Here is a 15,569-nt window from a genome sequence, read left to right as displayed (position 1 = left end):
CGCACGTGTGCACACACAGAGGTATAGACATATGTTTATGTTAATTACATGTATGTCATGTTAATTCCAAATAGGTGTATACAGTATGAAGAAAACATGCAGTCCTCGAATGAAAAGCACTGCGCCCTGAAGCTGTTTTTCTTTCACTCGGTTGGCCTCAAACTCTGCCATGATTTTGTTGTCATTATAGATGATTGTCGAAATCGTTGGTTTTGCCAATTCCTAGTCTCGGCTGAGCGGTGTCTGTAAGACTCGAAAGTGCGAGACAATTTCAGCCTTCACAGACAGCGAGATTTGCAGCCATTTACCCCACGTTTTCAGACCATGTGCTCAGGACCGCGCCGTGCCTCCGAAAGTACAACGATGTACAGGTTGATCAGTAACGTTGCTAACCAACGGAGGGGAATTCCGTGTTGTGCCTTTTCTTCATAAGCAAGGTCATGGCAGCAGTTAGCTTCCCACTGTTCGTTGTCACGAAGGCCTTTTCACTATTTTGTGGAGAAATTTTGGTTGTTTATGTTACAAGGGTGTTTGTTGGAAGCAAAAATCGGCAAATGGAAAATGAACTACATGAAATCGATCTGAACCAATCAGATTTCAATATAGGAGGGCTTGCATGCTTCCCTTGCAGGCATTTCAGCACTTTTCCATCCTCTGATTGATTCAGAGCGACTCGTGTGGGTTTCATTGCTTCAAGCTGGGAACAGACAATTGTACATGACAGAAAATTCTGATCATATACGATTTTATATGATGTGCAATGAAAATGTAAATTTGTGTAAAATTGAACATTTTTGATTTAAAATAATAAAACTTGTATTTTTACATACATAATTAGAGTATTACATGTTTGTATATGTATGACAGCAAGCGGGAGTTCCTCCTTTATTGAATCAGTTTAAAAACTTGAAAAAGGAGTGCTTCCCGTGCACAGCTGTATTAGTGTCCTAACATTATTAAGAGTAATAGCTTCTAATGTTTTGATGGGATGACATAACTTTCTGTCATGTTCGTAAATGTCACTGTATTTAGTGAATCTTGCCCTGAAGCTTGATTTGAAAAAACAAACAAAAACAAAAAATAAAAAAACAGGAATGCAATCAAAACCGCCATATCTGGCAAAAGAATCACAAATCAATCATTTCCTGAAATCGTTGAGCTCTGGTGTAGCCCAGCTAATCTACAGCAACATGTTAATTATATGACTTTATGATATACCTCCGGAGTGCACAAACCAAATCTTGTAGTAACTGCACTTTTCATAAATCAATAGGGTGAGGGTAACTTAGGGTGATTGCAGGGTTGTTACAGAGAGAGCACAAAAACCTTCAAGAGGTGAATTTTTTTAACAAATAGCTGTGGATAGTTTCTACAGAAAAAAAAGGCCATTTAAACTCGAACTACCATATTTTCCGGACTATAAATCGCAGTTTTTTTCATATTTTGTCCAGGAGTGTGACTTGTACTCTGGAGCAATTCATGTGAGGAATTATTAACACATTATGATATCATATCACATGTTATTTTCACATTGAACCGCAAGGGGGCGCTCTAGGCCCGTGTTGAGTCAACGATGAGTCTGACGCAAGCAATGTAGAAGAGGAAGCACCGAATCTTGTACCAACGGAGTTGTTCCCAGTTTGTTGTTTATGCGTCATGTAACGTTAGCATATCATACACTTATTCAGTGTGTTGTTTTCTCTTTTATTTTTATTTTAAATTGCTTTTCAAGATGACATGTTGGTGTTGGATTTTATCAAATAATTTCCGCCAAAAATGCGACTTGTACTCCAGTGCAACTTGTATATGTGTTTTTCTTCTTTAATATGCATTTTATGGCTGTTACGATTTATACTCTGGAGCGATTTGTAATGCAGAAAATACGGCAACCGATGTGTTATAATTACATTGGTTAACTTGTGGAGGCTCTCAGTCGTACAGGAAAGTTCCATCGTAGAAAGGGTTTTTTTGTTTTTTACCCACAGGTACAGATGACGACTGACAGAACCCTTTCTACGATACATTGGTTAACCACAACCCCATATTATATTTCTGTGCATTTGTTTGAATTGATTTGTTCTGTCCAAAGATGAAGAGACATCATTAATGTATGAGTACTTTTCAAACACTGAAAGCATCTCTTCATCTGCTCGACAGCAGATGCTCTGCTTGAAAGTCTCCTTGCATTAATCCGAGAAAAAACTAACGCGAACCCTTGTCAACATGTGCATGCACACAAAACACGAGCTTCTGCTACAATAACATTTTCTTTTGAGATCATAGTGTTTGTGGATGTTTGTTTGTTTGTTTGTTTATTTGTTTGTTTTTTATGAAGAATGAAATTAAGAGAAATTTATAAAACAAAACATGTTTTATCTTTGGACAATAAAAGAAAGACGCAAGATAATTATAGAGAGCAAAAAATGATAACAAACAAGGAGTAGATCAAGCTATACTTAAACCTTGATCAAAAAAACTCTTATGAACATTTTTGACATGCAGAACTTCATAACTCTATTGTGGCATCAACATCAACCCAGCACACAGGTATTATCACTAATGTTTGATTCAACAGCATTCTTAGCTGATTTCACATTCGCTCCTCAGCTGCATTCGCCGGTTGGAACAGGGCACGCTCCAAAACAAGATTAGAGCAATTGTAAATAATCAAACTAAGGCACATGAGTGTATTTGGTTAATCTGAGCTGCAGATTAATTCCATGATACTGTGTCAAACAGATGATCTGGGGGGGGGCGGGGCAACAGCCCCTCACAGTCATAAAAAAGCAGTAAAAAATTTTAACGGATGCACATATGATCTGTTGAACTGAAGCAATCCTGTTCTACATTTGTACTGTTTTTGCAGTCTTCCAAATTCTAAAGGGGACAGATTATGGGAAATTGATTTCATTGCTTGTATACACACAGTTTGGAGTCCCTGCTCACCTATCAAGTGTGAAATTAAACAACCAAATAAATCCGTGCTGCCACATACACAAGCCTCCACAGTAATTGACGAGTGTAATTTGTCGGCATCGACGCTAGCTCCACGAGGAAAAATGGAGTCCCCGCTTTCTTTGAAGGGGCTCCTTTGTGCTTTGCTGATCATAGTGGCTTGTTTAGATACGGGATGCTAAGTGTAGCACTCCAGGCGCCGCCACTAGTTGTCATGGTAACAAAATGTTGACTTGCCACTGGTCCAACAGTATGTGAGGTAGGATGAGGGCTGGCTCACTTGCATTAAATGGGGTATGAATTGGGTGTGTCATACTCTTAAATATTTGATGCTTGTGGTAAAGTGACAAAAGCATGCCCCAAACATATTAAGGCACCTCTGAACTGTATCTAATTGTGATCTCCTTTAATGAAAGCCACATGTGACATGTAACTCAAGTTTTCCTACCCAGTTAGCATTAGCTTTAGCCAGCATAAATGGCCACAGCACATCTCTGTTTGAGTCCCACATGGAAATGTTCTGTCTGTTTCTCCAGCTCTTTTTTTTTGGCCCTAATGATAGTGGCTGTGATTGGCCAACAAAAGGTTCCTATTGCTTGATTTGCGGAGAGCGACCGCGGCATCAACAAAAGGAAGACACAAGCAAGATGATGTGTCATTTATTTTGATATCTGTCCCCAGCCTATCTTTGGTCGCATGAATGTTGCCTCTCTCATATTAGTTCCTGCCTCACGGTCAGATATTCACCCACTGTTTTTGAGCTGCAATGACAGATGTATACTTCAAGTGCACAACTTTCCAAAATCCACAAATCCACAGTACAAAACAGCTTTTAAAAATTCAAGGTAATCCCAAGAATACATGTCAACTGTGTCGGCGGGGAAAGCGTGAGTGTATCAACAGTTTTGGAAAATGAATTCTAGCAATACATACTCCTTACAAAAATGAATGGACTTCAAGAGCTGTACATCCTCATATGTATTTGCTTTATTTGTACCGGTATGTTGCTCACTCTCAATAAGTCCTGACATGGTGTAATTGTCTTTTATAGGTATGTCTAATCGAGTGTAACGTCCTTCCTTATTCTCTAACACAGGGGTGTCAAACATACGGCCCGCAAGCCGGAACCGACCCCCGAGGAGGTTTGATTAGGCCCGCAGAATAATTTAAAAATGAAAAAAATGCATAAAAGACACAGAATGACATTTTTAATAAGATGCAATTCATATAGTATCTGCTAGGGGGCACACTGTTTACTCTTTAGTTTGTAAAGTGTAGGCAGGGATTAAATTTATATTTTATCTGCACATGTGTAAATGGTTTTAAAAAAATCATTTATTTATTATTCTCGTTTAATATTAAAATGCATGATTATATTTTTCAATACCAATTACTCAAAGGTAAAGTTTTGTGCCTTTGTAAAATCAGTGGGAACAGTTGCAATGCATATATGTGAATGATAAAAGTAAATTGCACATTTGTCTAAGGAAATCTAAGGTGATTCATGAAATGTTTTGTAAAAGACATGTTCATTAAATGTCAACATATCCCGAATGTTCTTGTGCTGCTTTAGATGAAAACAAAGGAAAGACATATTATTTTGGTTATTTATAGCAGAGTATGGTATAATTTTAATGGTCCATCCCACTTGACATCTACTGACGCCGTATGTGACCCACAATGTGAAATGAGTTTGACACCCCTGCTCTTACGACTTTAAATGGAAACACATCAATAAATATAAAGTGTTTCTCAAGGGCTCTCAAACAACAGTCTTGGTATGTCAATATAACATGCAAACACCAAATTAGAAACAAACAAGTTGCAGATGAACTAGAGCCTCCCAATGTTGGAAAAACTTGCAATATGCGGTATGTGTTGAATACTGCGATGTTGATATTAGATGAAATAAAATGGCATCTTTATTGAATAAATATTTTTTTCAGATGGAAAAACAGTCAGCCACAATGTATTGTTATCTGATTAAGAGATTTGGTCTTAGTTGAGCCGCGAGATACTGTTATCGTATCAGATCGTGAAGCCTATTAAAGGATACAATTCCATGTGAACTTGTCGCATGTGCGATATGCATAACGCATGTGTCAATGTCGTGATGGCGATTGTTCAGCCCAAAATTAAACATATTACAACCCAATAAAGCGCACATACACACACACACCCACACACACATACAGACACACCAAGTTCAGAGGTTGGTTGCGCTGCACATCCTCACAGAGCAGAGGCAGGACAGACATGTGTAACAGATGCAGTGATAGGGGCAAAAGCCACAAATTGGGCCTAAAATGCACAAGAGAGCATCAATAGACAGAGAGACAGAATTGCCCAAGGCCAGCACTGACCTCAGCTAAAATTACCCCGCTGCTGCTTTGCACTACTACACCAACACCTATTCAGCAGACTGAATACTGTTGGTTGATAGCATATGATACTGGGTTTGACAAAGGAGATCATCACACATTGTGGGCTCATGTGACAAAATGCTTGGCAAACAGATTAGTAAATTTAATATTCTGATGTCTTAAGTAAAAACTTCAAAAGAAGAAATTGTCATAATAAAATTCACAACTTGTCGTGTATTCTATGGCCTGTCATTTCCATCTTGTAACAAAATGCATGTAATTCTTCATCAGGGAGCATCAGTCCCAAATCCAATAGGGCGGGAAACAGGAATTTAAATAGCTGTGAATACAGCACCTGAAATACACATTTTAGTGCACATAAAACTGGAATTGCAAAACTCTGTACTATGGCACAACCAGCTATAGCTAAGCTGATTCTTTCTTATACAGTGGGGCCTTGACATCACATATGAGTTTAATCTGTTCCATGACTAGACTCAAAACACATAATAGGGCCAGACCGATATAGATTTTTTTTCGAGGCCAATACCGGTACTGATTTTTGGCTGAGATAAATACACATTACTGATTAACCGGCCAATTAATTAAAAAATACAGGTATATGTAATGTACAAAATATATTTCCTCTCTAATGCATTTCAATGGCCATCGATTATACAGTGATTTCAGTAGCTGCAATTTTCTTCCATGAATGGTCAAGATTAGCTGTAGCTATATTGCTCAAAAAATAACTTTTCTTCTTGGTTAACGAAGTTATACGAACATTAATCCTTGTCATGTGTGTGTTTGTGTTACCATTGTCATATTTTGCACATTTGTTTAATTTGTATGGCACTTGGTTTTTATTAGATTTTTCAACAAACCGTGACTTTAGGTTGTGTGTAAAACAATGATACCTAGGTTAATTCTTTGCACATTTCTCACCAAAGCATTGCTTTCAGAAACTAAGATTGGCTTTTGAATGACATGTTCATATCAATAGTCTTGACACATTTCATTTAACACATTTAAGGATACAAGGTTATTGTATCGATTTATGTGTAATAAATGATGAAACCAGTGTTATTTGTGAACAACTGCCGTAAATGGCTAGAGTACATAAAACAATCAACAAACGTTGGCCATTTGGCCAATTATTTTGGCCAATGCTTGAAGAGTCGTATATTGGCTGATTTACACATAACACTCGTATCTCAGATCATCCATCCATCCATTTTCCGATCCGCTTTATCCTCTCTCTCAGATCATTGCTCCCCAAATCAGTTCTCGCCTCCTTGGAAAAAAATAAAATCAATAAAAATAGTTTTTATTAAAAGTATCAATCTAAAGCACTACTCTTAATAAAACTTTACAGGGGGAACATATTGAATTATTAAATTGAATTTAAGGCATTGAACAATTTTGCATCTTTCTTAATGCTCTGTGTGACTCCTTCCGGTGTGCACACCTTGGCCAACAGGGTGCAGTATAAAACAGATTTACTAATATTCCTGGAGACAGGGAAAGACGCTCAGAACGCTGCAATAACGTTTAGGCATTTTCTGAAAATGATAAAGAATATATACTTGTGACCATTGCAATATTTTCTGTCAACATTTGTTGCTGCACCGTTGTTCAAATATCTTTTGCTTGAATGGCTACAATGTAGACTACGTTTACGTGCCCTCAATATTCTGGTGTCTGAAACATTTGGGACAACCCGTTTACATACGTGAGTGGGAAGAGTTACTCCCATATACATGGCAATTGGAATATCCCGATTTAGACGGCGACGCATGGATAACATTGTGACGCAAGTAGACGTAATTTATGCATCTTACTTGCTGCCGTCAATGAAACACATTATATTCATGTGACTTCACCACACAAATAAAACAGACGCTTTCCTCCTTGCTCCAAAAGTGTGGCTCTGTGCTGCGTCTGAATTTCACCATATTTGTGCATCTCTGCTTACGTATTTCTGGTGGGTTGCTTCATGTACTCAATAGACAAGGATTCCTTGCAAAGAGGGCATGCGGAGAACACAATGCAATGTTCCGTTTAAAGGAGGTAACCTGATTGTGTTTAATATGATAAAATATTGGGGGCATTAAAAGGGTCTTATTCAGGTTTTTGAAAACCTGAAGATGAACATATTTGTTTTTCTGTATGTATTATATGGGTTACTGACTGCATGTAAACATAGTCACGGTGACACTGGTGCTATTCATTAGCCAATGGTGCTTGAATAGTCTCTTAGCATGAAGCTCGCAGATATTCCTAAGGCAAATTTATGCGGTCCTTTAACATACACAACATGCAATTCTCTTTGTTTTAGCTTTTGTTTGATAGCAAACTTCAACTGCGAGAGGCAATAAATTGCTTCCTTTTTGAAGGAATTGGTCACTATCTGCCCATCTGGTGCTTGTTGTGAGTTGAGTCACAGCCACACTAAATTAAGATGGTTTCCTAATTTGTCTGTTCTTGAAGTGCGACAAAGACACACAAATGTCTTGTTGAATGGTGAGATGAACACAGCGTTGGGTATTGTTCTCTGCATATCACTACACTACCACTGCAACATTTCATACACAGATTCACAAACATGGGTGAGTCCCCACAATATCTGCAAACATGATGAGTGTTGACCTCCCATTAGAGTCTCTGTTTTTTCTATTTCAGTTTTTCTAATTTAGTGCTCTCAACACTTCCTTCTACTGCTTTTGATTTTCAGCATGTGTGCTCCAATGCAATTATTTTACCCGCTGTTCATTTTGACCTCTTGACCTCACACATAGAAATCTGACCTTCGACGTGTTCTCCAGTGCGCACGTGTGTGTGTGTGTGTGTGTGTGTGTGTGTGTGTGTGTGTGTGTGTGTGTGTGTGTGTGTGTGTGCGCGCGCACGCGTATGTGTCAGCATGACACCCCAACTTGCACACTTACATGTGGAGCAGCAGCGTGAAATGTGTTGTGATTTCCCTTTCATGGGAAGCTGGTGTATGACTCGTGAGGAGACGCTGCCCCCCTTTGACCTGCCCAGACTCATTGTCATGTGGTTGCACACACTGACATACCACTAATCATATGGTGTACACACACACACACACACACACATACACACATTAGGAAGGCCACACTAAGAATTCAATCTACTACTCCCATCTGACCAAACAATTAAAGTAAGTGCTTTATAAATATATATATATATATATATATACACATGTAATGTGTGTGTATGTATGTACTGTATCTGGCAATTTACCGTATTTTACTAACCATTGGGCACACCGTATTATAAGGTGAACGTGTCCTTTAATTTATTTTTCTTTTTTTTCAATTAAAATAAAAAATAATACATAAGACACACTGGGTTACCAGGCGCATTATTTTTGTTTAGCATTGTATGTTAATTAGTTGATTGTAATTGTACCGTATGTTTATTTGATAGATTTTGTGCTGTTATGCTATGTACAGAACGGACATGAAATATTTGGTAGCCCCACGTGTCTCACTTGTAACTGCATGGGAGTTGGTTCAAGTGGGGGGCATCCCCCAACAGACGAAAGAGAAAGTTTGAGCATCGCTAGTCAATCTGGTGGTTGTGTTATTACTTTCCACTGAGGACTATCTTGGTGGACAGTCCAACAGCTATAAACAAGTCAATGGGCTCACAATTATGCAACTTTTTGTGCTCTGTCCAGTAGCTATTGGAAGGTGGTTGTGTGTTTACATCACGTCAATACTGGAAATATGCCGCTTGAAAAACTCAGCTCATGTTAAGTCTAACCAGTGACCACAGTGTTAAGCTAGTTAGGACTACATTTCCCATAATGACACAAAAGCAAAAAGTAGTTCTCGCTCCAGTACGATGAAAACATACAGATACCTGCTTGCAATTAGATGCAAATGAGAATGACAACGCAAATGTAATAGGAATTAATTTGAATTCAAGATGACAAACTGAAAAGACGACATCCATCTGTACGAAGGGTGCACTGAATTACAGGGCGCAGTGTCGATTTTTGAAAAAAAAAATTAAAGTGCGCCTTATGGTCCGAAAAATGCATTTTTTAATCATTGTTTTTTTTTTTGTAGCAAAACTCATTTGAGTAACAGGACTAACAGGAAGAGGTTTTCAACTTAATATTTGCAAATACATTAAACATCTAAATTATGGTTGGTGCATCTCTGAGCACAGTTGATTTATCTCATCATAAACAATACAAAGACATTGTTATTTATGAGAGTGGACAGGATAATGATGAGCCCATGCAGCTACCATTGTTGGTGGGTACGTGCGTGACTAAGCTCATCTACACACAACACTATTTATTGATTCATTACTTCCTTAAATGCAATCAGTGGGGAACAAGCTGCTTGCAAAAAATAACTCACCCGCATTAGACTTATACTGAAGTGACGATGCCCTTTAGTGAGGCGTTGTAGCTCAACTTCCCATAGCTGTCATTATGTTGCACTTATTTAGGTTGCAGACTAGTTCAGCCTACTGCACCTTTGTGAATAGTGCACTCAATTTTGCTTTACTTTGAAGATGTGATGCATAAAAAAATCAAATCATCCAATCATCAGAATTCTGAACAATGTAGTATGCCCATCCCTATTGTTGGGGATGTACTTTCGATTGAGGCAAATACGATTTAATACAATAAAAGTCAAGAAAGCATTTTCTAGCGATGAAATATTGCCACTGGTGTAACTACCACAATTATTTCTGTCGATGATGTTTCTTTGTTTTACTCCAATAAAATGATCTCAAAGTAATCAATTGAGTCACAACTGTTAATTAAATGACTGGTGAGCAGAATGATCGATATTCAACATTTCCCTACAATTATGGAGGGAGTAAGGAAAATTGAAAGCTAACCTAACCAGGTTCAGATACAGGATTTTTACTGTGGCGCGTAGGATTAGGCATGTCTAAATCCACTTAAATCTGCTGTCAAAATGATAAGGCCTCTTTTTTTGTATTCCCCATCTGAAATATAGGTCATACATAGCTGTACAGAGGAAGACACTTGCCATGTGTTCACAAATGTTGAGCAGCGCTGCATTCACAACAAAGAAAGCACACACGTACTGAAAAAGCCCCACTACCATCAACAGCGCTTTGCCGTTTCCCTGGGCAACAAGAGAGGAATCTACCAAGAGGCATGTTGAGAATGGAGGAGAGGAGCTGGAGGAGTAAGAGGAAAGCTTGATCGAAAGCACAAAAGACATCACAATCTTCAGCAAGTATTTCTGCAAGACTTCCGTTATGCTGCAGTTGGAGGAGCCAGTTGCTCCAGTCGTAATGTAACATACAGTACATACTGTTATCTGGACTGACTGTCCATCTCGTTGCGTATATCTGCAAATTCGAATTTGATCCAATGCAAGAGTTGACGCTAATATTTAACATGATAAGAATGCTCTGTTCGATTTCAATGTCAGGAAGATTCATTGAATTGGGCAGGGGGGCAATGTATGCTTTCAAATAAATTGTCAATTTAGTGTAATATAATGCTACTATTTAACTGCACTTCGAAATAAGTGGTGCAAAGTACAGTACCATATTTTCCGCACTCATAGGTGCACCTAAACCTTCCATTTTCTTAAAAGCTCACAGCGCGCCTTGAAATCCGGTGCGCCTTGCGTATGGTCATTACGGTAATATGTCGACCCCAAAATCACTCCTTGATGGAGACATGCTTACAATGTCATAACTTGCTGTTTGTTCAGTGAACTGTGTCGCTGCTTTATTAAGTTTTTGTTGCAGCTCCGAAAAAAGGAGAGCTGTGGTGTTGGTTTTTTAAAACGCACACTTTATTAATGGTTTACACAGTCTCAACAAATACAGGTACGTCTTTGTCCGTCTCCGTGCCTTCTCTTCTTCCGTTCGACTCGAGAGGCGTTCATGACCGCCTCCGAAAAACGTAAATTAACGATTACTTCAATGACACTACGAAGATTGAAAACAGTGCATCAAAACAGAAAATCAAGCGAGGAAATCACAAAATAAATTCTGAGAATTTATTTTGTGATTTCCTCGTTTGTGAATACACAACAAAGGAATAAATAACAAACACTTCTGAGACAGTCCAGTCTCCTACATTTTACTGACATCTGATCTTCTGTTGGCATTTCCTTGACCGTAGCTCCATCTAGTGGATGCATTGTAGATTGCGTTTTATAATCCAGTGCATCCAATGTATGAAAAAAATTACAAAACAGGCCATTCATTGAAGGTGCGCCTGATAATCCAGTGCGCCTTTTAGTGTGGAAAATACGGCACTACCTTCATACATTTAGAGTATCTGCAACATGTTTTAGAAGTTTAATTACATATTTAACTATACAGTAGCTTGAGTGAAGCCTCATTCAGATGTGTTAAATCCTCAAAGGAAGTAAACCCACATGAAGGAGCAGTCATGATGTAGTAAAGGGACATCCAAACAACTCAATTTGAGCAGGTATGTTTTATGATCGGCAAATAATAGGAGAGAGATTCCGTCGCACATTTTCATTTTCAAAAACAGTTCCTTTTTTTGATTTGCCAACAGGACCATTCTCCAAATTTACATTCACATTTGGTCTGCTTGACATCATCCTGTTTCTTCTGATCTAAACTTATTCAATCATTTCCGTGACCGTCCTCCTTTTTCTCTGAGCCTTGCCAGTGATATTAGGTTGCAGGGAGGGTGCACAGTGGTGACATCTGTTGTAAGAGCTGGCACAGCGCCAGCCCCTAAGCATCACTCTGGCAACTGGACTCAGTCATGCTACTGGATTTATTCTTGACTGACCCATCAGCTGATGCTCATTCTCGCTTGGCCCTTTGGCATGGCTTTACTGTCCACGGGAAATCATAAAAATGGTGAGGTTACAATTCTAAAAGAGTGAGGGATCTTTTCAGGGAAAAGAAAGAGAGCAAAATGTCAATGGGAATAAATACAGTCCAAATTTATAAGACTGCAGAATACACACCGCTGGGCGGTGCACAGATAAAATGTACTTTCAGACCTACGAGACATTGAAAGGGTGAAAGAGAAGCACAAAAGCAAAATATATAACCATTTGTAAGAAATATTTGCTCCAATTTGTTTCAACAGTATGTTTCAGCCAACTCTTTCTGCCCATGGAATCAGACTCATAAATTGAACAGCGCATCCTTTCAGCTATTGCCAACAGGACGCCTAATCATCCTAATCTGTCAGTGAAAATGTCACAAATCATATCGGAAAGTCCAGCGACATTCAGGGCCAGTGACCATTGTGGCCGAACAAAGTGAGAGAACGGTTGGTGATGTGACGAACCAATTGGCCACTAATGTAACCATTCAAGCAATTAGTGCCATGACACATACATAAGCGATAATTGCTCGTCTGGTCGTCCGTGCAATTTCCTAAAGGCATTCAGAAGCAGTACGAGGGGAAAATAGTGCTTTGGTCTTTTTCCCCCCGCCCACTTCATCTTGAGGAAATGTGATTGAACAATGACAATGATATGGTTTTCTGTGTTTTAAACTCTGATTATTGTCAGGCAACACACAAAGGCAGCAGCGACCTTGAGAACAAAAATGCAGCCACTTTCAGTACATCCACATATACAAGCGGTAACGTTTGCATTAATAAATGCTGAAGTACTCACCAGATTATGTCATGACGTATATTACTTTATTTACATTCTTTATTTCAGGTCAGAATGACTCTGAATTCAGAATATAGGTTGGTAATAACACTGGTAACAACAGTCCTACATCACAGCTGCACGATAAAAGGAGAAGGAATATATAGTTGTCCTCAAGTGACCAAAGAGGGGCAAATTCCACAAATATAGTCAGAATTAAGGCAATTCCAGAGGCCATATGACCTTGTGTCTTAGGTTTTGCAAGTCCCGCACACTGATGTCTCCATGAGATTCCAAAGGGGCCCAATGAGAAAAGTAGCTTATTTTCAGCATTAACTTTTTCAACATCTGCAAGGGAACACTTGATTTCCGAGAGCAAAAGTGTTTAATGCTAGAAAATCCTTGAATGAAGTATGGGGGGGCAGGAGGGGTGTCATTTGAAATTGTTTGGAAGGCCTGGTCCAGATGATAATGAATGCTGATAACATACACAGCAAACAATAGCATGAAAAAGTGTGCAAAGCGACTTACGACAGTTCTCCTCGTCACTGTTGTCCGAGCAGTCATCATCATCATCACATCTCCAAAGGGTTGGGATGCACCTTCCATTGTTGCATTTAAACTGCCCAGCTTCACACTGCGATTCTGTATGAATTCCTGTGTTTTTAAAACAACAAGGAGTCAGCAACCTATCATTTCCAGTTCTTTGGAAACAGAATGCTTATCGATGTGGCAATGAAAATTCAAAGGGTCATTTTATATAACTATTTTCGCACTGGTTCATTTTAGATCATGTTTTCACGATCTTAAACTTGGGCGGTTAAACACATTTAAATATGTTGCATGTAGTATTGGTCTAAAGTTTTAGTTTCCGTTTTATTTACACGGTGTCACATCTATAATGCATTGCAGACGTTTTATAGAAATGCATTAATATTTCTGACTGATTTGCTTTTTCATTTTGTTTTGTTTTGTTTTGTTGACTTAGTCAGTGGACTACTTTGGCATCACATCTTAGTAAGTCTTAATTTGGCACATTCTAACACATACGTTGCGCCTCCGCAAAAAGATAAAATATAAGATTGCTGCCCATTTGCTACACATCCTCCACGCGCTGCATGTATAACACGTGCAGTCTGTCCCCACTCGCTCGTGCGGGGCAGCTACACCTGCCCCCCAGCACATTGTCACCACCCTGGTTCCCCTTTATTTGCGGGTGATGGATGAAGTCTTTTTATTTTCCAAAACACGAGAATCACACGTCCCGGGCGTCTTGCGGTGCGTGATTTCCACTCTCTCCCAATGAGGCGAAGCGTCTTACCTTTCGCGCAATGGAGCTCCAAAAGCAGAAAATGAAATAGTACGAGTTTGCCGAATTGTTTCCACATCTTGAAGTCCTCCGGTTGCTCATGCAATCGAAACACCGCCGAGTGACCCCCAAGATGTCACTGTGTCTGGTGTTAAAGCTCTCTCGGTGTGAATTGTGTGCGACCCGCTCGGCTCCCTCCTTTTTTCTCCCTTTCTCTGCCTCTGCCTCGACTGCCGTTTGAATCGGTGACGTTTATGGGCGGGATGGCTGAGGCTGAGGGTGGTGTGTGAGGTAATTGGCAGTTAGTTTAAAAACCAGCTTGGGAGGTCGTACCTGCTAGCATTGCTGAGTCACGATGAGAGGGACGCATCCCGGAATATGATGAAAACGCTTTTCTAACTTTGGCGCGTCTTGCCCGACTCCAAGGTTGGACCTGCTCAAAGTACCACGGCATGTGGCAAGTGCAGTATGGCATTGCTCATTAATGAACCAGTGGCATTGTTTTATCTGAAGTAAACTGGTAGAATAATCTACTTATCAAAATATGTCAGAAGCTGTCTCTTGAAACCTTTTTATTGTAATTTATCGTGTAGGATCGGTAGGGAAAAACAAAGGGAACATTTGCAAGTTCTTGAAAACAAGCAGAGGAGGAAGTTAAGTCACATACAGGTAAGTCATAACCTTCGAGTCTCAAATAAGTACCAAATTACTGTGGAAAAAAAAACCCACTGTCATGAAAATATATCATTATTTGAGTCGCCACTGTCATTACTTGGTTGAAATCATAAGTCAAGTAATTCAATTTTGCTCACTTACAACATGTATAGGAGTGATAGTGAAATATTTTTACACTGACCATCACAAAAAAAGTGGAACTAAAAATAAAAAAAAAATCAATGAACTCATAAAAAGTGCATTTGCATCTCTACAAATTAAACAAACAACAATTTAAGAATGTCAAATGTTAAAGCGCTGTCACTTATATTGCGCTCTACCTTTGGTACTCAAAGCGCTTTACACTGTTTCCTCATTTACCTGCTGATGACACAGCATCAGGGGCAACTGGGGGTTTCGTGTTTAGCTCAAGGACACTTCGACAAGGTCACAATGGCCAGGGATGGAACCCTCAACCTCTGGGTTTGGATACGACCACCGCCCCAAATGAATTTATGTATGCTTACATGAAGAAGAATGCATGTTATTTTTCTCGGAACGGTTTTGTGACCTGAGATTTCATCTGATCGATTATACTTTTTCACTAAAATGGCAATAAATTGAATTGCATTTGTCTGTTGTATAGGTCAATGTGAATTA

General features: G+C 39.1%; 1 protein-coding gene across 5 annotated transcripts in view; it reads right to left on the bottom strand.

Moving 5' to 3' along the window:
* The window catches only part of lrp8 (low density lipoprotein receptor-related protein 8, apolipoprotein e receptor), a 165,811-nt gene extending 151,228 nt beyond the window's left edge, over window positions 1-14,583 (bottom strand). For 2 of the 5 annotated variants that reach the window (XM_019894348.1, XM_019894350.1), the window contains exons 1-2: window positions 14,268-14,580; window positions 13,478-13,603 (exon numbers count right to left, since the gene is read on the bottom strand). In XM_019894348.1, coding sequence (XP_019749907.1) covers window positions 13,478-13,603; window positions 14,268-14,334 — 193 coding nt within the window. In that variant the 5' untranslated portion in view covers window positions 14,335-14,580. Of the gene's footprint in view, window positions 1-13,477; window positions 13,604-14,267 lie in introns of all 5 variants that reach the window. The other 3 variants (XM_019894352.1, XM_019894349.1, XM_019894351.1) reach the window with 3 other exon arrangements.
* Window positions 14,584-15,569: the final 986 nt, after the last annotated feature.

This window comes from Hippocampus comes, unplaced genomic scaffold, assembly GCF_001891065.2.
Source record: "Hippocampus comes isolate QL1 unplaced genomic scaffold, H_comes_QL1_v1.1 scaffold282, whole genome shotgun sequence".
NCBI classification, from domain to species: domain Eukaryota; kingdom Metazoa; phylum Chordata; class Actinopteri; order Syngnathiformes; family Syngnathidae; genus Hippocampus; species Hippocampus comes.
Note: the sequence above shows the minus strand (reverse complement) of the source record. Positions and strands in the feature narration are given on the sequence as shown.